General features: G+C 36.6%; 2 protein-coding genes across 5 annotated transcripts in view; one reads left to right on the top strand and one right to left on the bottom strand.

Moving 5' to 3' along the window:
• The window catches only part of FAM185A (family with sequence similarity 185 member A), a 44,617-nt gene extending 42,723 nt beyond the window's left edge, over window positions 1–1,894 (top strand). For 2 of the 4 annotated variants that reach the window (XM_064505322.1, XM_064505303.1), the window contains one exon: window positions 267–1,894. In XM_064505322.1, the coding sequence (XP_064361392.1) occupies window positions 267–382 (116 nt within the window). In that variant the 3' untranslated portion in view covers window positions 383–1,894. The remainder of the gene's footprint in view (window positions 1–266) is intronic. The other 2 variants (XM_026097666.2, XM_064505315.1) reach the window with 2 other exon arrangements.
• A 984-nt stretch (window positions 1,895–2,878) lies between these two features.
• FBXL13 (F-box and leucine rich repeat protein 13) overlaps window positions 2,879–27,504 on the bottom strand; it is a 98,599-nt gene continuing 73,973 nt past the window's right edge. The window contains exons 18-21 of the mRNA XM_064505255.1: window positions 23,932–24,015; window positions 15,353–15,487; window positions 10,363–10,526; window positions 2,879–3,338 (exon numbers count right to left, since the gene is read on the bottom strand). Of these exons, the coding sequence (XP_064361325.1) occupies window positions 3,203–3,338; window positions 10,363–10,526; window positions 15,353–15,487; window positions 23,932–24,015 (519 nt within the window). The 3' untranslated portion in view covers window positions 2,879–3,202. The remainder of the gene's footprint in view (window positions 3,339–10,362; window positions 10,527–15,352; window positions 15,488–23,931; window positions 24,016–27,504) is intronic.

A 27,504-nucleotide genomic window follows, 5' to 3' on the forward strand; every position in this document is an offset into this window, starting at 1 on the left:
CAATGTTTAATGTTTGCATATTTTCTAGCCCATAATAAAAACCTATGATATTATATAATAAAAGAAATTGCTACAAATTTGTTGTGATAACATATTGTGGGAAAGGATGAACAGTATCAAGAAGAAAATGACAGAAACTCCTGTTAAAACTGCGTAAATTCTACCAAATAAAGTCTTGCAATGTATTTTGAGGGAGCTTGAAAAGAGCTGATGTGAAGATGATATTTACTGTGTGTCAAATTAAACTAAACAGAACTCTCTTTCAGGTCACATGAATCAGAGGAATGATGCAGACAAATGGATTAAGGCTGACACACAAAATGGCAAAGTGTCTCTTAAAAGCCAAAGCTGGATCCAGTCCGTCAAGCTGAAGATTACTTAAAGGTGAAATAAGGCCAAAGGTATCAAATCAAGGAATCATAAAGTAACACTTCTGTAATATTATGGAACTTTGATACCTATTCTTATCATAAGATATAAACAATTTTGAAAACGAGGGCTTTTAACCCAACATTTACCAATGACAATGGCTGGTGCTTAATGGGTGTACGGTACTGGTTTATTTTTCGTACACTTTAGGAACAACAAGATCTTACATATCTAGAATTTGTATAACTTGACCCACTTACCAAGCCAGTCTAAAAGCCAGTAACTTTCAAACAAAAGTTCAGAGCTATTATAAAAGATTTTTAACATGATATTTGAAAATATGAAAACTTACTTCCAAGGTGACATGTTCTGCAAGCTATTTTATGTTTTTAAATGAAATGTCTCATTACTGTGTGAGTTTTATTGGTTTATGCAAAATGATGAGAATTTTCTTCAAACAAATTATTTATATAATGGATAGGATAAAACCACTTGAGGAACTGTAATTCTTATTTAGTCGTCTTGTTTGGTATTTGACCGCTAAGCAATTTATGCCTTATGTATGGGCACTGTATGTATGAAACTACATACATGAAATTATAGAACTTGTTCCATGTCATCACAGGCCTCTTATTCCTGGGTAGAAACAAGAAGTCTAGCTGTGTGTACCTCTGTTCATCTGCTAAGAAAAGCTTCTAAAATAAACACTCAGAAGTGCAATCAGTCTGGCTGATTTCCGGGGAGAACATTCCACCAACTGGACTTCAGATAAGAGTCCTTCTGACATATGAACATTTCCCTAAACTAAAAGCTACCAAAGAATGGAAGTATTGAGCTAATAAATGAGAACTATAATCTGTGTATTTGCTACATTTCCAGTGATATACTGTCAGCCTTGCATGACAGGACTGTAAGCTCTTTGAGGCAGAAGAGCAGAGGAGGGAGGTGAGGAAGGTTTGTATGCCCTGAACAAGAGACCATGACTCGAGGTTTTTGTGTTACTGTAATATAAACATGCAATAAAGTAAATTGAGCTTTTAAAAACTTTTCCATTTATATATTGTCCCTTATAATGCAAGTACTGAAATTTGTGTTTTAAATCTGAAATGTAATAATTCCTGCCAACTGAGTGGATGGAGAGAAACAAAGAAGAGTCCATAGTGTCAGCTAAGGTTTTAAATTGCATGAATGTTTGTATATACTGTAGATCATAATGGTACATCATAAAATGACCACCTCCTTCCCAGTGGAAAGTTTTATTGCCCCTTGCTAATGCACTGCAGTATTTAAGGGCAGCATTTTTACTTTAATTCAAATTGATTAAAGACTATATTCTGTTCCCCATTGCATGTACTGTTTGGCACTGATGTATATGGCAAATTATATCTATTTTTATATAAACACACTAATATATAAAACATTACTATATTATTACTAAAATCAGTATAATATTACTAGTTATTGCTAATTATGATTATACTACTGTTAAAAGATGTAAAATTAATAAATGTGTAAAAGTTTTAAATTTCCTGAAAATTTTTTCAGACTAATATTTTCTGTGCACTGCTGCAGACATAAAGTGCAAGATGCATTTCTGAATTCACACTGCACTCGAAAATAAAAACAATGTGGTAGATATTTCACAAAACTGAGTCCTTTTAATTGCCCTGATTTATCCTGAATACAAAGCCCATCAGCCTCAGTTGACTCGGTTGGACTGCTGCATCAGCAATTTAAGGGAGAACATGAGAAAACATTCTTTCTTGCACTTTCAAATATAAGCAAGTTATTGCATTCATGTTCTAAAGCTAGCTGCAATTAAATGTTAGGATTGCTAGTTATTTCCTTTAGTGTAAGCAACAAGAAAATTTGTGCTACCACTAAAGCTACTCTGATTAAAATCATTCCAAGTTAGTAGATGTTGAGACCAGCTTAGAACATTACTGTAAAGGTCAACGTTGAGCTGAAGAAAGTCAAATCTTTGAGAGTTTCCCCAAAGACACGAGTAATGTCTTGTTCTGCTATAATAAGGTGAAACTTTGTATTTTTCTCTATACAAGGAAAGATTAGTGAGTTATCAGTAATTAGAATCTGAGCAGTGAATCCCAGGCGTGCTCCTCTTCTTTCTCCATTTGATGAGATGATGATCTTACAACAGGACAAAAATCATCCTTTAACTCTTCTATCATCTGTATTCCTTTATCTTTGACTCTCTTGACTGTATCAGCTGCTAGCTAGTCCACAATTCAGATCTGAAAATGTAAACTTCAACTGGCTTGGAGAGTTGAATTCTGAGCCTGGTAAGTCTTTATGTGAACTAGTGCTGTAGGTGTGCAAGTGACTGCTTAAAAATAGAGGACTGTGCTTAGATGTGCATTTATAGCTGTGTATCACAGATAGGTATTCATTTAAACACTATTCTTGATGACAAACAGTCGTGTAAAGTGTGCAGCTCTGGGAGCTCAGGGTGTTTATGTCCTAGAAAAGACCGTCATGACAAACGAGAACCCCAAACACACATACATTTATTTATTGTTTACTCTGCATGAGACTACACAAACTTCCAATTATTGAAAGATGAAGACAGCTTGAATCAACATCTGAAAGTTAGCAATGTCTTTTCAGTACAGCTGTCTTGCTTGAAGGCACACAAGCTCTTACTAGTAAGATTCGGAATGCATCCTTATTTATTCAGCAAGAAAGTTGTTTTTTATTAAAGGATTATTAATTTTAAGAAAAATACTGTAGTGTTCTTTTCATGTTCTATTGAAAAATAAGTGGAACTACAGAAGATGTTGTATAATTTCTTCATTTTTCATTTTGAAGGATTTGTTTATTCAAGCTCTGACTTAGGTTTTTTGGTGAAGGTGAGATGTTTCCCATTCCTGTCATATCCAAGCCAGGGAGGAGGGTCAGCATCATTATGCTCTTGTTTCTCCAACTTGGCTGTGTATTTCAGGACAGCTTGTCTGCAACAAGAGTGAAATATATAATATATATATATATATATATATATATATATATATATATATATATATATATATATATATATTTAACACAGGCTGTTACTACAAAGAGCGACAAAAGCTAAGTCTAATGATGTGGAGTTACTTGCTTTAACTGAAACTATCAATATTATAAGAGGTATCTTGGAAACAAAAAGAAAAGATAAGTGGTTAGATCATAGTCACAAAGTAAATCAGGTTGGAAGGGGCCTTTGGAGGTCATTTAATCCTGCCCAGCCCAAAGCAGATCTCACTAGATCAGGTGGCTCAGGGCTTTGCCCAGCTAAGTTCTGAGTATCTCCAGGGATGGAGATTGCACAGCCTTTCTGGGCTGCTGTTCCACCCTTTGACCACCCTCATGATAAAAAGTAGTTTCCTTTCAGAATTCTATATATGCCAGCTTGTGTCTGCTACCTCTCGTCCCCTCAGTGTGCACCTCTGAGAAGGGTCTGGCTCTGTGTCCTCCTCTGTATCCTCTGATCAGGTAGTTGTAGAGAGTAGTAAGATCCTCCCCACCCCAAGCCTTCTCTTTAGGCTGAACAACCCAATTAGCTCAGCCTGTTTTTATAAATCATGTGCTCCAGCCCCCTAAAAATCTTGGTGGCCCTTATCTAGACTTGCGCCAGTTTGTAAATATCTTGCGTTGAGGAAGATACGGATCTTTGGAACTGACTGTGAGTAGGCTATACCACTGGAATAATGGCATTGTGGTTTGAAGAAGGCGTTAACACCAAACAAAACAGATAAAGCAGTTATGCCAAAAGATGTCACAGAATCTCTCCAGAGTGGTGTTTCATACTTAAATAGGAAGGATATAGTAAATGGGCACATCCCTATCTTTACACTGAGCCCTAAGATTTTTCTTTGCACAGTCTCTGTGGCACCTGCAAGTAATATTTTTACCCATTCCATTTTCTCCTTTTACTTTTGCTTTACTGTTGCCTTTTTTTCCTTCCTTTTGCCGCCTTTTGTGCTTTTACTTTCTTTTTAGCTAACTTCATTGCTTTTCACAGAATCACAGAAGGATTGAGGTTGGAAAGGACCTCTGGAGGTCATCTAGTTCTACCATCCAACATTTTTTAAAGCTAATTGGTTCTGAGGCTGAGTTGAGTACATCATGGTCGGTGTAACAGAGCCTCGTTATTATTTGCACCAGCCCTGAGGACATCCCAAGGCCGTTTTCTGCAAGGTCTCTTGTAGCTGAACCAGGAGAGAATCATTTGTGGCATCTAAAAACATAGATTGTGTCATGTCCCACTGTCCTACTTACCCAGTAGTTATGTCCCCCATTTTGTTTGCTTCCTACCTCTGCATCCTCTGTAATCTCACTCAGTATTTTGTCACCTCTACCCCTTTACAGTGTTTTATTGGAACATAATAAAAACAAACTAGAACATGACACAGAAATAGGGGAAATTCAGGGCTGCTGAGCAAGAGACCCTAAAAAGAGTCTCAAGAGTAGCTCTTCCCCTCTCCCTCCTTTACCCATACTGTGTTTTTTTTTTTTTTACCAATCCAGCACCTTTCATTGGCTTCCTGGGCTGAAGAAACTCAACCCTTCACTTTAAGTCTTTATGAACATCTCTTTCTTTCCATCACTTCTGAGACTTGGCTTTTAGCCTGCTCTCACTGCAAGGAGCACCTCTCACACCCTCCCCTCCTCTCTGGCTCCTGCCCACACTCCAGAAAGCTCCTCCAGCTGTGCATACTCATGTGCTTGTTGGGGAAGAGCCAGCTCTCTACATCTCTCGTCCTCTTCAGATGACTCAACCTGATCTGAAGTCTTGCAGCCATAGCAAGGTAAACAGCCTTTCTCCCTGCTGGCCAATTTCCTAAGCTCTTTCACAGAATGTAATGTATGGCATCTAGACAATATTAGAGAAAAATCCAAATTAGAGAGGTCTCTTACCTGCCAATAATGCTACTATAATGTTCATATTTTTTTCCAAAGTGAAAACCATGATGGTGGTTACAAAAAAAGCTGATATGTGCAGCTGTAATGCTAGCACTACCACAGCAGGAAAGGGGTGGCAACTGCGGGATATATATATTTTTAATTTAACACTGACACACTGTATTAAACACATACAGCAAGGCTGTATGTATTTTTATATTAGGGAGGCCCGTGCTATTGAGGTATGTATGCACAACTTATATGAGGGACTGTAAGCTATAAAATAAAAATCAACTTATCCAAGTCCAAATTCCTGTTTTTCATGGAAACGGCTGTGTATGGTGGCTGTCTGAAGCATGCATAAAGGGGACCTGTTACTATTTTTTGGAAACTTATGCTGCCCCATGCCTGGAGCTACAATTGATTAGTTTGCCAGAAACAGCCATTCATTAATAATCAACACATGGCAAAATGCATTTTTTATTTAAGATATACTGTACAGATGAAGTCTGTTCATCTATTTATATAGTGTCTTGAAACTAGCACAATAGAGTAATCTTTGGAAGCAAGTATCTCTTGATATAAATCAGATAAAATTACTGGATGAAGCACATAGCTTGAGCAGAGCTGGGATATATAATTCAATCCTTACCCAAAGTTTCTGTGTATGGCTTCTATCCCTTTTACTAAGAGGGGTTAGCTAGGAAACGCAGATCTGCATCAGGATCTGAATTCTGAGCCATTCCAAAATTCAGAAAAGTTTGACTGTGGGTCCATTATAATTAAAAGCAGAGGTTTTGAAAAAGACAGTTTGAGGTGAGGTTACAAAAAATAATCAAGACTAAAGATGAATGGAAAAGAAAAGCTTAAACATGGAAGGTAGTAGGTTTCTACCCATGACAGATCTGAATATTAATTTACAGTGAGTGGGCATAGAGTGGGTTAGGTTTTTTAGTTGCTTCTTCAAGAGAAAACTTGAGAGCGGTTCTTCTTGGTCCTTTATCAGATCATGTTTAAACTGCCTTTGCTTCTGATTACATGTGTGTTAGACTCCCAAATCCTTCCTGTCTTGTTAACTCATGAGACCTTAATATGTGAGTAATACTTAGGAAATTCTGCTTTTTCAGGAAAACAGAGTTGCTGTTCCTTTCTGATGAACAGCAACAATCAAAATACAAAAACAAAACAAAAATCAAAATGTCTTCCAAATGTCAAATGTGTTGTAGCTATTAAAGATGATGTAATTTTGGTTTAAAAGGCAAAAATTGTGATAGTATTTGTTGATGAATCACTTGTTAACAAAGTAGTCGTCAGTTTAAAAGAACTGTAACTGGTTTCATATGAGTTCAGACACGAACAAAGGAAATACTTAATTTTGCTCTCAAAAAACAGTTTTTGATGGAACCGAACTGCTAGTGCAGACGTCGCCCTTTTTGTGCAAAGCACTCCACTGGTGAGGGCCAGCTTCTGGTGGCAACGGCAGATTTTCCTTTTTGTTTTGCACTCGGAAAACTTAATGAAGAGCTACACTTTTCTCAACACTTCAGCTGACTTTAAATAGTACTTGTGAGTGTTTTGAAGTTTAAGGAGAATTTTTTTTTTATAGTGAAGAGTGGTGTTTCTCTAAAGATGCCAGTGTATTATTTCTTACCTTGTAGGACTAGTCCTAAGTGAATCACAGCTGATATTACCACTTCCTACAGAAATCACTTTTTAAAGGTGGTTAGTTAGCTCCCTTTTTCTCTAGTGGAAGAAATGGATTGTACCAGTATCATATAATCCCACAGGCAGATTATCCATGATGCTTTATTGCATTTAGAAGCAGGTTTAATTGACAGTTCATTAGCCTCTGAGTATAGAAATATGCAGCAGGATATCAGTCCATAGGCCTTTTTTTCCTTTTAACATTTAAATAAATCTGGCACCAGGCTAGTATGCTGGCAAATACAGCCTCGAATGCTACGTGATACTGGAAAGAATGGACAATTTATATGCTCATAACTGTTTCCTATGAAGCTGCATTGGACTGAAATTTTAAGAATTTTGTGTCTCCATATGTTTTTTATTTTAATCTAACAAAACAGTAAAAATAAAACTGAAAAAGAATGTGACACATGACATGAGATAAGCCTAAGTATTTGCAAGGCTGAGTCTATTAAGAGATGCCTTCTAGGACTGGTTAGTGTTTAATAATAAATGACAGGGAATCCCTTTGGCAAAATGAAGTATGCATGATTTATAGATTTTGTGGGACAACTTAAAAACATATTTCTTCTATTACTTATGTAGAATCTAAGCCACTAGCATGTTTAGTTCTGAAGATTAATCTGATTACATAGATGTGCTCTTCCATTTTCCCAAACAGGAATCTCTGAAATGTTAGTATGTTTCAGGTCTGTAGAACATAAATTACATTTGAAAATAGTCCTTTTCTGTACATTTTATGAGAAATCTAAGAACCCTATGAAGACTGAAGAAGGCTTTAAGAGTTAGTCTGAAATCAGAGAGTGGGGGCTGTTTATTTTTGTGACAATTTGTTGCTTATTATTCATTAATAAAAACATAGAGGTTGGGAATGGGATGCATATTTTTATAAACATATATTGTGACCTATAAATGACAATACTGTCATTGTTTTTGATGTCATTACTGAAAATCTGCAGCAAGATTATTAACAGTTTAGAATCACTGCTGTACTGTACTTTGAATGCAATTATTGGCAAAAAGCCAATGTTATTTATCAGCTTCCCAATGTTGGTCTTGAACTATAATAGAACACAAACATTTTTAGAAAATATGACACGTATAAGATGTGGCATATATCTGAATCTAACTGTGAACTCCCTTTTATTTTCTGAATATCATTGCATCTAATGACAATTTTACAGTCTGTGTTGAAAAGCTACTCTGATCTTGATATGCTCAGTCTGCTCCGCAGACTGCCTAGGTCAAGGGAGGTTCTTCAGACATGTCAGAAAGAACTAGGAAAAAAATCACCAGTGCTGAATTTTTCTACATGATTGATCCATCTGAGACTTTCTGTCCCAGACTCAGATGGCATGAGGTAAGAGTTTCCTATCATTGAACATATGGTGCAAAGGGTTAGAGACTAAGAAAGGAACCATCCACCTTCACATGCCAGAAAATCTGGCTGGAGAAAGTAAAATTAGGGAAGTTTGCCTAGTTCTAATATGCTGACCAGACCTCAGACTCACAAAAAGGGAAAAGATAGATAACACTGGGTGGAGAAGTGTGTCTGATGGCTGTTTTTTGTTTTGTAAAGATCTATAACTCCCTGGGGCTTTCTTTACAGTAAAAATAACTAGTTGGGAAATTCCTTGGCAGACTCAGAAGAGTTTAATCAAGAAGTTCAGTGAACCCATACAGCATATGGGACCCTGAGGCAGACGTGTAATCCTGCGTATCCTGCTAATCATGCAATTGCTACAATAATGTAAATGATTTTGTGAGCAATCAGGTGAGCTCTTTCATCATGGCTCAGCCAACATAAATTGGAATTCACCCAAATTTCTACTCCTACTACATCCCTCTGCTAAAGGAAAATGTATAAGCAAACAGAGCTCAAGAGGGGTGAAACACTGTTTAGTGCTCTAGAGATATGAAGGCACAGAAAAAGCAAGTCAAGTACGGTAATTTGGGTGTGAAGAGATAATCCCTTGAGGCTTAATAGGAAAAAACTAAATCTGAAAGTAGAGAGGAAATTAAATATTTATATGAAATATCCTTTCTGGAATGAAGAGTGAAATACTTTTAGAATATTTTTTTCAATTATTAGTATTGCATACCACTCCTTCAAAACACTTTCCATAGGTAACAAGTATTTAATTAAAAGTAGCTTTTTTGAGAAAGAAGTTTTGAGATGACATTAAGAAATCTGAATCAGAGAAAAAAAGAGACCTGACAAATAAGAAAAAGAAAAGTAATGATAACAGAATTGTCTGTGGCAAGAAAAGTAGAGGAACATAAACCAATGAGGGTTTGGAAAGAAGGAAGCACAGTGTAAATAGCTTTTAAGTAGCTGCATCAGTCTTTTATTTTCTACACTGACTACCAAACTGCGGAATGATTTAGCAGGGAATGCTTAATCTACAGTTGTCCCATTAGATTATAGAGCTCTCCTATTATGGATACTCTATGTAATCTAATGATACATAATACATTTCTTAATGAAGTAATAAAGTTTGATTAAGTTTTATACTCAGGTATGCCAAAATGCTAGAATTTAAGTTGTTTTCCAAACGGTTTCAGTACCTTCAGAGTGTCTGGCCTTGTACAGTTCTAGGTGTAAGGCAAATGGTCTGTGGTGCTCTTAACGCTATGGAAGGCTGGTGGACTTTGGATCTGCATCTCGGAGCCTTATATCTTAGACTGAGATCTTGGATCTTGGAGCTTTAAAGCTGAAAATTCAGGTCTAAACCTGACCAAAACCGACTGGCTTTTGAATCCCATGTGGAATCCAGAGACTAGGTTCATTCACAACAATGGGGAAATTGGATTACATTGTGGTAGATGATGCTTTTTTGGAAAGATACATAAAAATATGTTTCACTTACACTTTTTGAAACTATTCTTATGACACTTTGACTCATTGGCTATAACCATGCTGCATTTTGAGCACATGCCCACATCCACACTCAAATCCACTTTTGTCAGATCCTCACACTCAATGTTTCGGAAACAGGGTCCTGCAAACCGTCTGAGTGAGCTCAAATACACCCACGCTCAGTGCAATGGCTGAGAGCATTAGGCCCAGCCTGTTCTTCTCCCTCCTGTTCCACATGCCCTCGAGGTGATATTCTGTGTCTGCACATTTTCCTAACCAAACGTCATCTGCCATAAAGACAGATGGGGTCCCTATTCTTCTTGACTTCTGGCTGACTGTAGAATATGTAGATACCTACACTGAGCTGTAAGTATCCTAAGGCTGCAATATGGACACACACACCCTTACATAAAGGAGCAAGGTGGCTCAAGCCAGATACCTGGCATGGCACCATGATGTCAGCAAAGACAAGCTTTACATTTTGGGGTTTAAAACCATCTCTGAATTTAGATTAGAAAATACCCTCTTACTTGGTAATATTTCTACAGTACAGCATCTTGAGAATCTGGAGTTGCTTACAACCTTTCCAAAGATATTTCAGTGCTTTGTCAGTAAGACGAATGCAACCAGAGACATCCAAAAAATGGAGGTAACAGCAGGCTGCAGCCAAATATTCGATACATAGATCAGTCATCTGTAAATGAAGCAACAAAAGATACATACGTTAGAAGATTACTGAAGAGTTCAAACAAAAAACACAGCACACAATTTTACTAGCTGATTTGCAGGAAAATTGTATTTTAAAATACCTTGTGGAAGTAAAGTTTAGCACAGTAGAATTCTGAATTGAGCATTACTTAAATGTGATTCCAGTACATTCTAAAGTGTTGGGTTTTTTACCTAATCAGAATGGTTTAACTTTCCCATAATTCTAACCCCATAATTCTGCACATACCCTACATGAGCCTTTAGCATTGTTCTTTCTAAACTATTAGGCTTCACTGTCTCAGAGTGTAGTATATCAATTTTGTATCTCAGTTCTTTTATAAATGAATGCCTCATGACTATGACTTTTCTAATATACAGAGGTTTGTCTGTCCATCCGAAGTAGAGCTACTTAGTTTCACTTCACAGTTCCATTTGTCTGAACTGACATTTATTACCATTAACACTGGAAGTTCCATTTGAGAAACACATGGGACTGAGTCTCCAAGGTACAAAAGCAGTCATGCAAGATACTTAATAGCTCCATTGACCTCAGTGGGAACAGTTATGAATAAATTATGCACATACTTTAATTAATGTGTTTAGTCAGTAACAAAAAATCTAGAGGGGGGGGTATGCTAAAGACCTTTAAAAGATGCTTTATTAAAAGCAGAATGTTTCTGACCCTAGCGGAGTGGAATGGTGGAAAGGGAGAAGTGGGTTTGACTTGCATTGTAGAGCCAGTGTCACAAGAACCTAACAGGGACAAAAAGAGATGAAGCTGTGATCTTGTCTGTGGAACAGAGAATGAAGCACCCTATCTCCTGATACAGTCCTCCTGGAACATATGAGGTAATTCTGTACTCTGCTTATTTCAGACTTAGCTGTATGCTCAATATTAAGATCTGCAATAGATTAATAAATAGATTAAAAGGTTAATAAATAGATTCATATTCCTATTGAAATAAGCAAAAGTTGGTGATTGAGCTCAGTATTCAGTATCAGATGCATTTTAGGAAATCTATTTTCATCATACACTCCATCCTATTCCTTTTACAGGACTGAATTACAGGATTCATTGTCCATTGAACTGTGTCTTCAGAACTTTGTTATTTAATTAGCTGAGTCGTTTAAACAGAGTTTTATTTTCAGTTCTTGCTATATTTTCTCATTTATGGAATGTCACCCACAGCATCTTCATTTTTCCTATGAAATAACAATTATTCTTGAATGAGGCTCATTCCTTGAAAAATACTCAGAACTACACCTCTGAATATTTTAAAGAAAGTATCAGCATTTTCAAAATGACTTATACCTGTCATAGGTATACGGAAACATAAGACAGGGAGTCTCACTGCACTTTCACTGAAGCCTCTGAGGTTTATGCAAAGAAAATTAATTTAAATATATAGTAGATATGATTAAGGCAATAAGCTGTTCTAATCTTACAGTAACTTTCACAGCACATGCCAAAACACTCTTAATGGACATATATGTATACATTGCATTTTCCATGTTCTCTTGCTATGATTTTTTTTTTTAATTCAGGTATTTTTATGTAGCTGATGTTGCAGGACATGACTGTCAGACATATTAACATATCTCTTTTGGAATAGATTCATTTTTGCTTTAATCTCCTGACCATTTTTAAACAGTCTCTGAGTGGAAAATATTTCCTTACTTAGCAGCTGGATCCCCTCAATTTATACTAGAGATTGCCAAAGGATTTCAATGACCCATTAGTTTTAACATCCACAGGTGTAACCATCTCGTTTTATGGAGCTGCAAGCTGGATTTAAGGGGGGGAAAAAAAAGCCTTGTAAACTTATGTGTGGGTTTATTTGAAAAAGTCTTGATGGTCTTTTCTGAATATGGTAGGGTATTAGCAGTTACTAGGTTGGCTTTATAACCTTTTAAAGGAAAAGATATCATCTAGCAGCAAAGCATTGGAAAGAGATTACTAGGTCACTGAGTCTAGTTCTTGTTCCCATTTGAGGGAACTACGAAATATGATCCAGTTCATTCCCTTATCAAGATCCATCCTAACATTACTTACTTAATACTTTCCAGCCATCACTATTCCCAGGATGCTTTCAGACTTCAATGCTCTGATAGGTAGAAACTCCCAATTTCCAGCCCAAGTGTATTTATGGCCATTTTATACTAATTCATTTCTGTTTTATGTCTATAAGGTGTAGTGGAAAGCATGGCAGAGGAGATTGCTTGCAAAAATACCTAACTTAAACTAGTGTGGAAAGATTTTTGTGCACAACATCTATTATTCACATGGAAAAAAGAAAACCTTAATATCTATCTAAAATCAAAGTATACAGGAGATTGAGACTCTTGTATATAATAATTAATGGCATACAGCAGGTATCCGTCAAATATAAACCAGGGGCTATTGTAAGATGCAGAACAACTTTGGCCTACCAGATCTGTAAGACAGTCTGCATTTTTTGCTCTGAGAAACTTATGAACTTTTGGCAAGTTGATGAATCAGTCAGAATATCTATAGTCCAGGGCTGGCTAACTAGTCCATCAGGTCAGCTCAAACAAGCTGGCCAGGAGGCTAACGTGGTCAGTCACTACAGTGAGTAAGAAGACATGAGGGTTTTATGGAGAATTGAAAGGGTAATCAAGACATTTGGAGATGGGCGTAGCATATTATGAGAGGAGGAAGGCACGGACAAGTGATGGCTGTGGAAATATTGTGGGAAGAAATATGACATGGGCACTTCAATAGGAGAAAGGGGGAAGACTGGTCCAATAAGTATAATCAATTTTTTAAAGGATAGTTCAAGATGAACTTTTTCAAAATAATAGCCTTAGTCTATTCGCAGCTGACATAAGTGGAAGCAGCATTACAACAACATTTTCCATGGAATTAAAAAACCTGAAATCAGCATTTTTAAAATTGCATTGGAATGCTTGTTGTCAAAATACAGCAAGTATTTGGTTTTGCTATTAAATTAAGCGGGTATTATTAAATGCACAAGAGCCATAGGTATTACATCAGGAAGTTCTGGGAAAAAAGATTTAGGCCTTCATAACAGCAATAATTTCTAAAAGGAACATTCATTCTGATACAGGAAAGAGATGAATGAGAAGCAGGACTTTAATCAAAAAAGAAACGATACAGAAAATATAGGAAATAATATTGCTGCAGTATGAGCTAATGGTAAAGTTTCACTATAGATCAGTCTTAATCTAAATAAATTAGTAGCTGTAAATAATTATATTTTTCAAATATCTACAAATCCTGAATGAAAGTAATTCAGCAGCTTTCCTAAAGAGATGTCATTTAACTGAATATGGCTGCAAATGCACATGGTTATAGTGGTAGGAAATATATTAAAAACAGTAAAGTACAGGTAAGACCAACTGAAGCACACTGATGACTGTGGGTCCCACTAACAAAATTGTCTTAGTAACTTGAGTTATTAAGGGAATATTCACATAGCCCTGGAGTCAGTAGTATCCCGAGTCTCTTTCTACTAGTCAATAGAGGGATAGGGCTTCTCAAAGAATTAAAGAGAGGTTCCCTGGTTCAAACGATGCTTTATAAAAGCATCTCTCCCTACTGACAGCCTAAGGAACACTCTCCTCCATAGGCATAAGTTAGTTGTTATGAATACCTCATACATTTTATTTTCCAAAGGACCTAGTTTCTTGAGCTTAGAATCTTCAAAATAATTAAGCATGTATTTACATCTTTGGGTACATCAGTTTTTGTGCACTACTGCCATTTTCGAAGTAGCTGCCACTGCCCTGTCATGTAGAGCCGTAGGTATAAAGTTCTCATGATGGCCCGATTTATGCTGATTAGTATTTATGAAGCCAAGTGAACAAATCAACCCACAGCTAGAAATCTGCCAGCAGCCCAACCACACTGGAAAAACGAAGACTGTGAGGTGGGATTCCCAAAGCAGTGGGAGCCCAGCTCCGGCTCCAGTTTAAACTGCAGGCTCTAGTTCATGCTCAAAATACACAGTATTTGCTGCCTCTGGATGAGTAGGACTGGAAGGAGACATGATACATTGAGGAGCAGCAGAGCCATAGTCACAGCACTAGCCCTAGCTAGTGGGGCTTGACTGACACCAGGAGAAGCTATACAGCAACATATCCAAGAGGCATTTAACAGCGGCTTGGCAGCCAGCTTTCCCAGATCAACTGCTTCTATGAAACACTCTACCCCTTCCTTAGTATTTCATCTCTGGTTATGTAGCTCGCTCCCACTGATTTGTCAAGCTTTTGAAAAGCTATTTCTTAGATATCTAGCTCTCCTCATGCATTGTATTAGGAGTTTTGGTTCCTAGAACAGTCTTGCTCGTTCAGCTAGGCAGAAGCTAGTATGGTTGGCTTTACCTGGGTTCAGAAAAGGCACTGGAAAAAATCAAGCATGAAAATACTGAGAGCTATTAAAACAAAGACACCACCCTCTGGAAGCACCCACAGCACAGACCATGAGAAATGGAGAGCGTATTTGAAGGAATTATCACTGAAAGCTCTTCTCTGTTCACATTCCTCCCTAGACAGCAGCTACTGGAGAGACAGACTTTTACCCGACCTAGTATGGGCAGCTTGATGTTCTAATTGCAAGGAGCAGAAGGCAGCCAAACATTTTAAAGGCTTGACTCTCAGAACTTAAAATTCATGGAAAGTCAATTGAACTTAGGCTCTGATTTTTAAATTAGAGTAATAAGTTGTAGAATTGTGGCAAGACACATGCAAGCAGGTCAAATTTCTGAGTGATACTATTTATTTCTTTGGAATAACAATCCCACAACTCTCCTTCCCAGATCTTATACGTACCTTTGGACAACCAGCTATGTTGACAGATGTAAGTTTGTGGCAGTGAAGTGCCAAAGCTTTCACAGTTTCATCCGTCAGCTGAGGGCAGTAAGAGACATGACAGTATTCCAGGTGCTTTGTGTCTTGGCAGAACTTCTGAAAGAGTGAAAGACAGACAGATCATTCCTTGGCGATATGCCTACGCTACTTTTCTCAATTTACAATACATTTACATTAATCCTTTTATACACTTCAGGCACTTCAGTTGGTTTTTGTATCCTTTATTATCAGTGAAGTCACTCAGCTATAGGCTGTAAATTCCACTGGAAAAGAGATGTATGAAGAGGTCATTTTCCATTTCTGATGCTGATGCATTACATTATGTGTTCATTAGACTAACATTCATGCAACTTTCACTGTATATATTAAAATACGCTGAATTTGTGTCCTTTAAAATGAGCACAAACCAAAACCTAACAGTTTGTGCTCAAAGGACCAGCCTCCAAAACATATATTCTTCTACTCTCTGCAAATGCCCATTTTTGTGTATATTAACAGTTTTTTTTTTTTTTTTGTCAAAATGAACAAACAACTGTATCTGTACAAATTCTGTTATTTTCTTGGAAAGGAATGGGTAGGGATTTCAGGACTGTCACACAGGAGTATTCCAGATTCTGATTTGCCACGTGAAATTGAGGACAGCTCACTACGGCTGAAGTGCCAACAGTCTCCTGTAATTACTGCTGTGACAGCTGTGGAGTGCAATTTCTATCCTCATTTTCAGAGCTACTAAGCACCTGTAGAGCCCGTTGACTTAAATTTCAGCCCCTTTGTAACCCAGGTATTAGTTTTTTCAAACACCCCATAAAACAGAAATCACTTTTGAAAATATCAGGCTAAATAGTTCAGTGACTCAGTTTCCCAGCCTGTAAAATGGAGCTGAGATAATTTCACACAAGTTATGAAATTTGCAAGAACTGTTTACAAAACATTTTGGAGACCTGCAGATGGCAAGTGATAAACAGGTGTAAGGTTACTATTATTAAGACATTCCAGCTTCTACATGATTTCTTGAATTTTTGCATCAATACCTACTCTGTGCACTCTACCAGGCCAACTAAAAAGACCAAAGGGACAATTTGACCAATTCAATGTCTTGATGTATTTTTCATCTTATATTTGATACCTGCACCTCTGAAGTGTGATCATATGAACCAAAGCATTTGGCAAAATGCGTATTAAAGTATATATTTTAAACAGTATTTCAGAGCAGTGCACATGAATCCTTGCTTCCCCTGAAACACAGGTGGTCGTAACTTTGGGATACTATGCATATTTCTTTGCAATGAAACTTCTCTGGAAAGCCACATAGAGTCATAAAAGACATTTTTCTCCTTTGCACTCTGAAACTTTGTTGATCTTTTGGACTGAATCTTTTTCAAGCACAAAGACTGTTCACTTGTAGGCCCCCTAAGAGAAGGAGAAGGTATGCTGTAATTTTGTGTTTGTGGGCAATCAGCCGTTGCCAGCCTCCAGGTCTGCTCCTTACTTCTAAAGCAGCTCAGTGTGGAACCCTTCTCCTTAAGGGACGACAGATTTGTGAACTCAAGCATAAAACAATCAAAAGAAGATAGTATTTCTTCACTTAATAATGCCATGACATCAGCGTTCTGTCCAACAGCAGAACATTTTGGGGTTCAAGCAAAGTTTTAGCTTCAGTGAGACTTGCCCCTCTATGATAGCCAGCCTGGAACGGCAGTAAGATATCGGACCTTAAATGTGTCACTACGCTGATCTTCTAGGTCTGCTAATCTTGGCATAAGGCCAGCATAATTTGGCAATTATTGGAATGGAAATTCTACTATGGGGGAAAAGAAGGAAGTATTTATGCAGCAGACTGAATAAAAAATGCTGGCTGCGTGAAGCTTTTCTGAAGTTTCTATAAGTAGTCCTGAGGTAAAGAGAGTAAGGACTACATGGATGCATAACAAATGTGCACGCACTCAGAGATACACAAATGCACTTGCATATTATCATTCTGAAGAAAAGTCCACAGTAGTCAGACTATTGCCTCTTTACTTAAAACAGGAACTCACTGAGGCACTAAAATATGGCTGATCACTGTAAATGTTAGCTTTTTCCTGACCAGAACTTGTGTGCGAGTTTCATGAGTTTTACATGAACAGATGCAAAGAAACTTACTGTCTGCAATTTATTTTGTGGACCAGATTTTTAAAACTTGTCTTCGGTGCCCTAGCTCTGGTTCGTTTTTTTCTATCGATTAGTACAGATGTAGTAGAGCAGTGGTTCTTGGGTTTCAGGTTCTTGTTTTATTTTACTAAATACCGGAATGTGGATAACTTAACCTAAGACTGGTCAGAGTGGGCAATTGAGGGTTTATAAAAATTGGCTTCTGTACCTTTCGTATTTTAATCACAGCTTTACAGGGTGTTAACTGCAATACAGAAATATTCTGAACTCTCAGTAAGAAAATTTTTTTATCTGCATGTAAGAGAACCTCAGCTCCCTTCAGGATTAGGCCTCAACTGTGATGACTTAATCACTGCATTCTCAGCTAGGGTATGTAGCACAAGCTGAAGCCAAGATTTCAATGCCTGTATGGTACGTTTATCTTGTTTTTCCTGATACAGTTTGTCTACGTACACATTTAAAGTATCCTTCAAAACTAGGTTCTGAATTGCTCCTAACTTGAAGGCTACTCCTACATTATTTTGCAAATAGCACTATTTGCTCAAACAGAGATTTTTATAAGTTGCTGTTTAGGTGAAAACACTGAAAAGTGTTTTAATGAACTACTAAGCATCTTCAGATACTCGATGCTTTCTAGAATTATTTTTAGTAATGAAAGAAATCCTGGCAGCTTTGAATGTGTAACATAATACAAAAATAGATACAGAAAACCCTGCTATCTCCTTAGGTTGAATCCTTTTTTTCTAACTGAATGAACTTAATATTCTGGGGAGAGGATCTACACAGGGCTCTGAAGTTAGCTACCACAAAATGCATCGCTGCCATTCAGCAGCACTCTCACCAGTCGCTGACAGAACAAAAGTCACTGATCAACAGCAAAACTGATACCAAAAATATTAAGAGTTTGGGTCTATGTGTACAGAGCATTAATGCCAAAACCAGAAGAGGCAATAGCATAGCAGATGTGGGGTTGGGATCCAACCTGTTGTTAATGCTTCTAATGACGTGATCCGATTCCAACTGCTTGTAACTGTGCCAAACTCCAGCCTGCTGGCCTGCTGAAGTTTTACTTGCTGTGAACTTGACTAAGATTGAATTATTCTGGGAAAACAGTTTGGGTATTTGTGAAAATAGTGTGGAAATGATACGTTTCAAAGGTAAAAGCATTTCTTTGAACAGTTGTGGCATTTCCCCTACTTTAGCATATGAGCTCAAGATTTAGCCAGAAATGACCTCTTTGTCAAGGAGACTGGAATTAAAGGGCTATGTTTCTATTAGTAATTTAAACAGTACCTGGGCACAAGTTTGATCAGCCATACTGGTTAAGTTATTAGCATGCTCCCTGGCACAATTAGGATACAAGTTGTGCCTTGCCAGCTGGCCTCAGGGCTACCATATGTTTCCTAGTCCGTTTTGTTCACTAGTAGCGAGGTGACTAGTAGGGGAAAAAGGCTTAAACTAGAGGGTAGGACACTGAGACTGAGACTGCAATGAAAGTCTAAGGATTGCAGTCTGAAAGAAGAATGACACAGATATCCTTAGAGACAATAGAGAAGAAACAGTGGGGACAGGAATGAACAGGAAGAGTCACTTGGGAGAGCTTGGAAAGAAAGCAGAAAGAATGGGCTAAAAGGACAGTGCTCATGCGAGTGCACTCCCATTAAAACCTGAAACAAAGCCAGGATTTCCAAATCTTGCCATTCGTCTGCTGTTAGCACTTCTGTGTAAAACCCACTGAGAACGCCCCTTTCCTCTCTAGTACTTCTATACATAGAATCCAAATCCGGAAACTAGAATCCATTGGACTGAAATGGCTAACAGTATATGGAAATGTAAAGATGATGTCATGCCATGGTATATCAGCTTCTTGAGCATCTGGGGGTCTTTAACAACAGAAATGTTATAAACAAAACCTTCAAAGTGTCATCATTACAGTTACAAAGCCAGGCTTTCAAAAACTAAGAACTGCTTCTGGAAGCTTCATTTGGGCCTTTTGTGAATATGTATGAATATTCAAATTTTAATTATTTGCTTCCGCAGTCTTTTTCATAGGCTTACTGACTTGATTCAGTGCTCAGGATGGACCTATTCCAGGAACGAATCAGGATTCTTAAGTTCTGCAGCTTATTTATTACAGAAGTTAGACAGCATGCAAGGACTTGAAGTGAGACACCGCAAGAGGAAAAGTACAGACTGATCATTGAGACTCTACAAGCCTCTCTTGGAATACTAAATTTTGTCTCCTCTTGTCCAAAACATTTCCCTTGTGCTACTGGCCTAAGTCATCCACAATAAATACTGCACAGGTGCTTAAAAACTGCATTTTTCATGTTCTCTGTGCCCACTGTCAGATGCTGGTATTAAATCTATATTGGCAATCGAGGGAAATGGAGCCTTGTTTGCGCTCTTCATCTCTCTATTCCTGGTTCTACATCTGTGAACATGATCTCCAGAGGTGACTGGGAAGATAACGGATGTTTGCAAAACATTCAGCCACTACAAAGAGATGAATGTCACAAGAAGGGAACAAAATCATTTTCTAACTTACGTGTACAATTTTAATTCTGTGTAGATAACACCTGAGGACACACAAGCATCCATGAAAATACAAAACACTGAACTGCTGCTTTTTAAGTGAGCATCATCTGAGTTATGAATGAGCAGAGATCCTATTTACAAATATGTGAGCATATAAGCAATTATATACTGTTATAATGCCCAGGCACAAGTAGATCAATTAACACCAGAACGTCACCATTACTTTTGGCATATTGTAACTTTCTGCATTTTACTTTGATAGTGTTAATAAAGTACTCTGAATATACATTTTCTTTTCACATAACTCAAATATTCTTTATATAACCAAACGATAAACAAGATGTGCAGTATATAATGGGGTTCTACAAAGTTTCCATAAACTCATACCTTTAGATTCAACTTACAAAAAAGGACTTGACATTTCTTTTTAAGGTAATTCCTTAGCTTTTTTCTTTCTCCTGCCCTTCCTGGATCCCTTACATCATGGCTCCTGTAACTGCCCTGTCTTCATGTACTCCATTCCTCAGGAAGCTCAAGTTCACATTGCATATGGGGGAAGTGTAAACACTTTTTTCCACATCCTTTTTTTGGAGCTTACTTTATGTGATGAGACATTTACTCAAAAAAAAAAATCTTAGCCATAAGCCATAGCACAATGCAGAAGTGAATATTCTGTTCTGAAAACACTCTGGCTCTACACTCACTTTCAGTGAGATACACACAAGATGTACATACTTGGTCATTATTTTGTTTCAAAACATGGAACTTCACGCAGAACATTCATGAAAGGCCAGTCAGAATCACTCCTAAAGAAGCAAATTCTAATGGCCTGACGTGTATTTAGGCTAGCAAGATTCAATCCAGCTGCATCCCTTGTGGTGCAGCAAGAACTGACTCATTCTTATAATATATGGCTATAAAATGATGTATGTTGGAGCTTTATAATGGAAAAAATATAGAAGCTGAAAACTGGGATTACATGATGGCATTGCCTGTACCTGCAGTCTTAGGATCTGCAAGTGTTTATGGGCATTAAATTAATGTCATTAAACAAGATTATTTAAACATTTCTGTTACATATGGTTAGGAACAATTCTCAATTACAGATAAAAGTGCTCTTATTTGGATGTAAATCCCACCTCACTTCTTCTTAACAAGATAGATCTTTCTTTCGTCTACAAAGTTACTAATTAATGTTAATTTATTATACTGTTCTCAAACACAAAGCAGTAAATCTATGCAATTATATTGAATTTGTCAAATCTCCAAACAGATTTTGGTAAACTTTAAGCACACAAAATACCCTGTGATAAGGATAAGGAATTTCACAGCTTAACCATGCATTTTGGAAAGAACCATCACCTTTTGTCTATTCTCAGTTCTCCAGCTAAATTCACTTCATGCCCACTAGATTATGTATCGTAGTGAACAGCAGGAAGCTGATCCCTATCTACCCTTTTCATGGCACTTCTGACTGTACAGATCTCAGTTGTAGTCCCTCAGGCATTTTCCTTCCAGACCGCAGGTTCCCAGCCTGCCTAGCTGCTCCTTATATGGAAAGTGCTCCATACCTCTGATCATCCTTATTATCCTCCCTGAATCTTTTCCAGTTTCCATTTCAGTGCTTTATCCATAAAAAGAATTATAGTAACATGGAATAACTGATTTTACCAAAACAAGATAATGAGTGCTAATAAATCAGAATTTAATATGTAGTAACCGCTGTGATCCTACTGTAAGTATGATAAATACTTGGATGGGAAATCTCATCGTTAACATCAATTTAAAAAAGCAACAAATATAAAACAATTTATAAACATTGTAAAATGGAGTTCAAACACTGTATTAGTATTACTATTAATATTTTCATGACAATTACTAAATATTCAAAAGAAAAAATATTTTGTCACTGTGTGACTTTATAACTTATCATGAATTTAAATAATTCCTTACACAGCAACTTCAAATTTTTGGTTGACTTTTTAGAATCTAATTACTTTCCTGTATCATAACTTTATAAAGATTATTGGCCCTGGTAAATGTCTAAGTTTATAGGCTACAGTTGAGGTCAGAACACTAAAAGATACATGCTTCAAATTAATCTTCTACATTTTAAGAATGATATCTAGTTTTATAGTGTTCAGATCCAATATTTAAATTTCAAAACCACAATATTTAATAATAGTTTTAGAAAGAAAAACAATGGGAAAAAATGGAGTTTAGTGAAATTCAGCAGTTGGCTCACTCCGAACATAGTAAGATCTTAAGAATAAGTTAGTAATTCAAATATCTATCTTAAAATACATGTAGTCCAACCATTTTCCAGCAGATGACTTTGTTTCATCATTACATATGAATAAAATTTGCATTTGATGTTTTCATGGGATTTTTAAATAGCTTTTTTTAAAAACAACTACATAGTGATTTATGCTATTTTTCCCATACAAAAGCTAAGAAATCTGCTCATTTTGAAGAGGATGCACATGCATTTCTTATTTAAAGATGATTCACTATTTTTAATGATTTTAACTGGTAAGACTTTACAGTAAGTAACTGTAAATACACACAGGAAAGTATTGAGAAATCTTTTTGTGTCAATAAGAGATAATGATGTGTGGAAAAATAACAGCAGCACATGAAGAACCAAGTGCAGTAGACCAAAGGAAATTTAACTGTTCCATTGCAGTAGGTGTGCTCAGTCATGCAACTATCACATTCAATTCATGGCTGACTAAAGAAGCACAAAGTGAGTAATACCTGAAAGCCCACACTAGTAATTGGAAAAATACATTTTAAATAGCACTGGTGCAGGATTTGTAGCGCAAGGGAGAAACAATAGTAACAGCAACTTAGACTGTAATTTCTACTGGACAAATCAGTAGAAAGTAAGACTCTTGTAGTCTAAATGAAATAAATAGTAAGGCAAGCCAGTAAGCAATATGCAAAAACCAGACTGGACTGGGCCAGTAGAGCAGGGAAAGCTAGAAACTTTCTGTGATTTTTGCCATCACGTGCTAGCTTAGAGTAGAATCTAAGGCTCCATTACAAATAATGTCTTGCTCTTATGATGGAAAGGATTCAACCTACCATTCTTGAAGCGATCCAAATAACACACAGGGGAATCTGCCTTAGTCTGTTATCAGTCTCAAACCACAGACATATGTAAAGCAATTTTACCCATGTCTAGATACCTTATCAATAGAGCCTATAATGATTTCAATAACAAAATTATCAATCATTTTACTTTGAATTTCATTTTGGTTTTCTAATTTGACAGAACTTTAATTGTGTATACACACAAATGTAAGAAAAAGGGAAGCTAAAGAAGACAAAGCAGATAAAGTTAAGATTACCAGATAAATAAAGAAATAAGATAAGAAATTAAGATGAGGAATAAGGAGAGACAGGGAGAAGGTCTAAGCCAGGAAAGAGCTGATTAAGTCTCTGAAAGTAAAGTCTCTGCCTTTAAAAAGACAACATAGAAGGTCAGGAAGCCAGAAAAGGGTCTAAAACAGGAAAAAAGTAATTCATAACACAGTGTGAAAACACAACTTTTCACTGCCATATCTTGGATTCACTGAAATGAAAAAATAGCAAATGAGATTAAAGGAAAGGGGAAAATTTCAGAGTCACTACAGAGGGACAGAATTCAAGATTCATTAAAATTCATAATAAAATGGAAGGACTGAAGGGGGACAAACATTTATAAGACTGAGTGCAGAATAGGGTTATAAAGAATGAATGATGGGAGACAATGACATACAGAGTAAAATAAGATCAGTTTTAGATACAGTTAATTTGAAGAAATAGAGAGGCTTCCAGAAAATTTAAGAAAAGAGGTGAAGTTTTACCTGAATCCCAGCATCACTGATGTTTTGGCATTCTGATATAGAAAGTTCCTTTATTTTTCCACTGCAGCCAAGGGCTCTCAAGCCCTAAAAAATTCCAGAAAAATCAATCTTAAAAATCAATACATAGAATTTTATGTAATTACATTTAACAGGTTACAATGGTCAATTATATCCAATGCTTGTATATTAAAGCTTCTACCTAAGAATTATAGTACCTTTTAAGACATTAAAAAACAATCCTTGAGAATATCCCCAAAACATTAACTATTTTTTACAAAGGAAAAGGAGGACTGGAGATGTTATGCACATGCATTGTCCAAAGTCCCACAAAAAATTAACTATAGAGTGGGAACTACAGTCCAGATTTCTCTCCTTCCCAAATGCTTCCTTTATGTTTCCATTCTCACATAATCAAAAATAAATTTCATATTGGTTGGCATTTTTCTTACAGTCAAACTAGAAATAGTTCTCATTATTGACTAATCAAGCTCAGATTCTTAAGTATTTATTAAAAAGGACTTTCCTGGATCCATCAGAATCTATTAGAATAGTAAGTCTTATTATGTCCACCTCCATTTGGAACAAATGAATGCAAGGCTCTTATGCACATCCTTCACTTCAGCATGATGCATGTATTTTATCCTCATTTTTTGCTTGAAGTACACACAAGGGTTAATGATTATTTGTAGAAATAACTCAATTGAAAAAGCAAAAAACTCTATTTTCCTATCTATTCAGAAAGAAAGAAACTCAGAAAAGTAGTGTAATGTGAAATACTTCCGAAGGACACAAATCAGTACTGTCATAAAGCAAGATACATTTACAGATCTCCTTCAAAATTTGGGGTTAAAAAGAACTTTTCACATGCAAATCTGTTTTTGTTTTGGTGGGAAGCAGAAATTTGCTACAGCCATATAATATGTTAGATTCACTGCCTTTAAGATTTGCCCATAAGTGAGGGCAATACGGCTGTAGCTAAGGCACAAGACTATGTTTGAAATGGTGCAGTCACAGTCGCATGTGTTTTTTCACACTAGCGAATAACCCCAGTTCAAGACAATAGGGAGGTGATAACTTTGGTAAATCCCCATTTTAGGAGTGCAAAAGGCTCAGAAGATGCTTTGTGCTGTCCTGCTTGTACACCAGGAAACAGAGCCATGTTCTCGTCCCAAACTCTCTAATCTGAAGAAGAATTGAATGTTTGATTTTGTAAAAAGTATTCTAACATTCACAGCAGAATATCTGTGTGCTTCATATCAATAAAGTAAACTTTCCTGAAAAATGAAGTTGTAACTTTATTCTATATGTTTAATAAATTATCTACAATTAGGCAGCCAACAGTACTACACAGAGAGGAAATAGCTTGTTCAAAAAAAAAAGCATGTGTAAATAGTGTCTGGAATCCAGATGTGGCCATTTGTAATGATAATGTTAGAAGAGTGCGGCTGGAGTTCAAATTTTGCAAATTCCTGAAACCTCACAGGCTGAATAAAAACAAAAAATAAAATCATGAAAAAGATTTCCAATCCTGTCTACTTCTGAAAACAAAGAAGTTTGCATTTTTCTCATCACACACGGTTATATGGTGACCATTACTTTCAAAAGCTTCATGAACATTTTCAGATTTTCAGTTTTTGTTCACCAAACCATCCCTCTTCAGGACAAGAAATAATCATGTGATTAACACCCAAAAGAGTTTGTGTCAGAACTTAAGGTCCTTACAAAGGCACTGAGAGCGCAACTTTATGGGCATAATTTCTTGCTGCATTTTCTTCCTATAAAAGTGGCACCACTTTACTGTACTTGATAATTAGAGAATATTATAAATACTTTCTTGCTATATTATGACAAAACCTGGTATTAATTCAAAACTAATTTATAATCATTTTATCTGACTACAGTGACTCTGAGTTACAGTACAACTACATATTATCATGTGTAACTATTTTTTACAATAAAACTCAAGGTCTCATTTGATTTTTCATTAATATGACGAAATGTGACATGGCAAAGGGTAAAGACATGGAAGGGAAGGAATGCCCTTATGAACTTAATTGTCAGTTACACAGAAAAAATATGAAACTTTTACCTTTCCAACAATAAACCTCTTCAAGCAAGTTCTACACAGGATATCTAATCTATATGCAAATTTTAACTATTATTTTTAAATCTAACATATGTGTAAAGTAGCCAATTATCACTAATTCTATCAGACTGATTTATTCAGAAGTATTTCCTTATAAACAACATCAAGGATCCCCATCCAGGATTCTGACCTATTTCTGAGACTTTTATCTTCTACACTAAGCCTCCAGACATTTGTGAAAGATGTGGTCTGAACTATCATATTATCATTGGAATTCCGGGAAATAGATGCTAGCAAAACAGACACTATGCAGCATACGCCATATGTTCACCACTCTAATGTGTTTCTAAAAACGTACTTTCTCTTTAACATAAAAAAATCACCCCATGTAGCTTGGAGAAATCTTTCATTGCCATGGAGAAAGGGAAGACTTTGTTCTACATCTTTTGTATAGCATGTGTATTACCTTCTCCATTTAGAAAACACCTTGAAAAGAAATTTCTTATTCTTCTCCAATAGCTGATTTTTTTCAAGCGATTGAGTTACATATTTTCACTGTGTTTCATTTACTTTATTATGTGAGGTATACAATCACGTGCAGAACATCATTTATGATTATTTCACACAGGTTTTTGTAGATGAGAAAATGACTGTTTCCTGTACCAGCTGGTGAGGGTCCTCCTTTCTAGAGCTAAAAGTCATCTGAGGCTATGGCATACCAAAGGACAAATTTTTATTATTTATGTCCACAAGCTGCCAAGCTATGCCTTTCAACTGCAGACTGCAATGAATGTATTGTCCCTCACTAACAATAACCACGTGCTATATTATTTTCAACTTCTGAGATTTTGGTTCACATATCTCTTTGTAACCTTAAAGGTCAGCATCTGTAATGTATCTTTGTTTGTCTTTATGTTCCAGACAAATACAGATGTCACTTCTTGTTCATTCCCCAAATCAAACAGATTGACCTCAAAGTGACTCCAGTCTTGGAAGATAGCTCTTAAGAGGTATCTTCCACTTTCCATATGTGAGCCATTTAATTCGAAATGACTCGGCTCATCCTCTAAAATGTTCCGATTTCTGCATAGATTAGCCATACAGGGACCAGTTCCATGGAACTAGAACACTTACTGGAAGGGAAGAGTGTACCTCACAGCATACAGTGTCATTTTACTTTTACGTACTAAGTATGGCCATTGTATTGGTCATCATTCGGACGTGATGATCCTGGGATCTATGACTGAAATACTGTCTAGTTCAATGGAGAGGACTCCGGCACTGGGACTGCTAGCGACTGATGCCTTGGACTTGAAAAAAACAACAGCACACTTGTTTGTACTAGTCTTTTCCCCAGGATGATAAAGACAGAAGGTGTGGATGCTGAAAGCAGAGAAGCAGCTTCTAAATCTAAATCACATAAGATCAAGTTCTATGGAGGAGACAGAATTTTAGCTGCTATTGCAGCTGTACTGTTACCAACACCT

This window comes from Dromaius novaehollandiae, chromosome 1 (assembly GCF_036370855.1).
Source record: "Dromaius novaehollandiae isolate bDroNov1 chromosome 1, bDroNov1.hap1, whole genome shotgun sequence".
NCBI lineage: Eukaryota > Metazoa > Chordata > Aves > Casuariiformes > Dromaiidae > Dromaius > Dromaius novaehollandiae.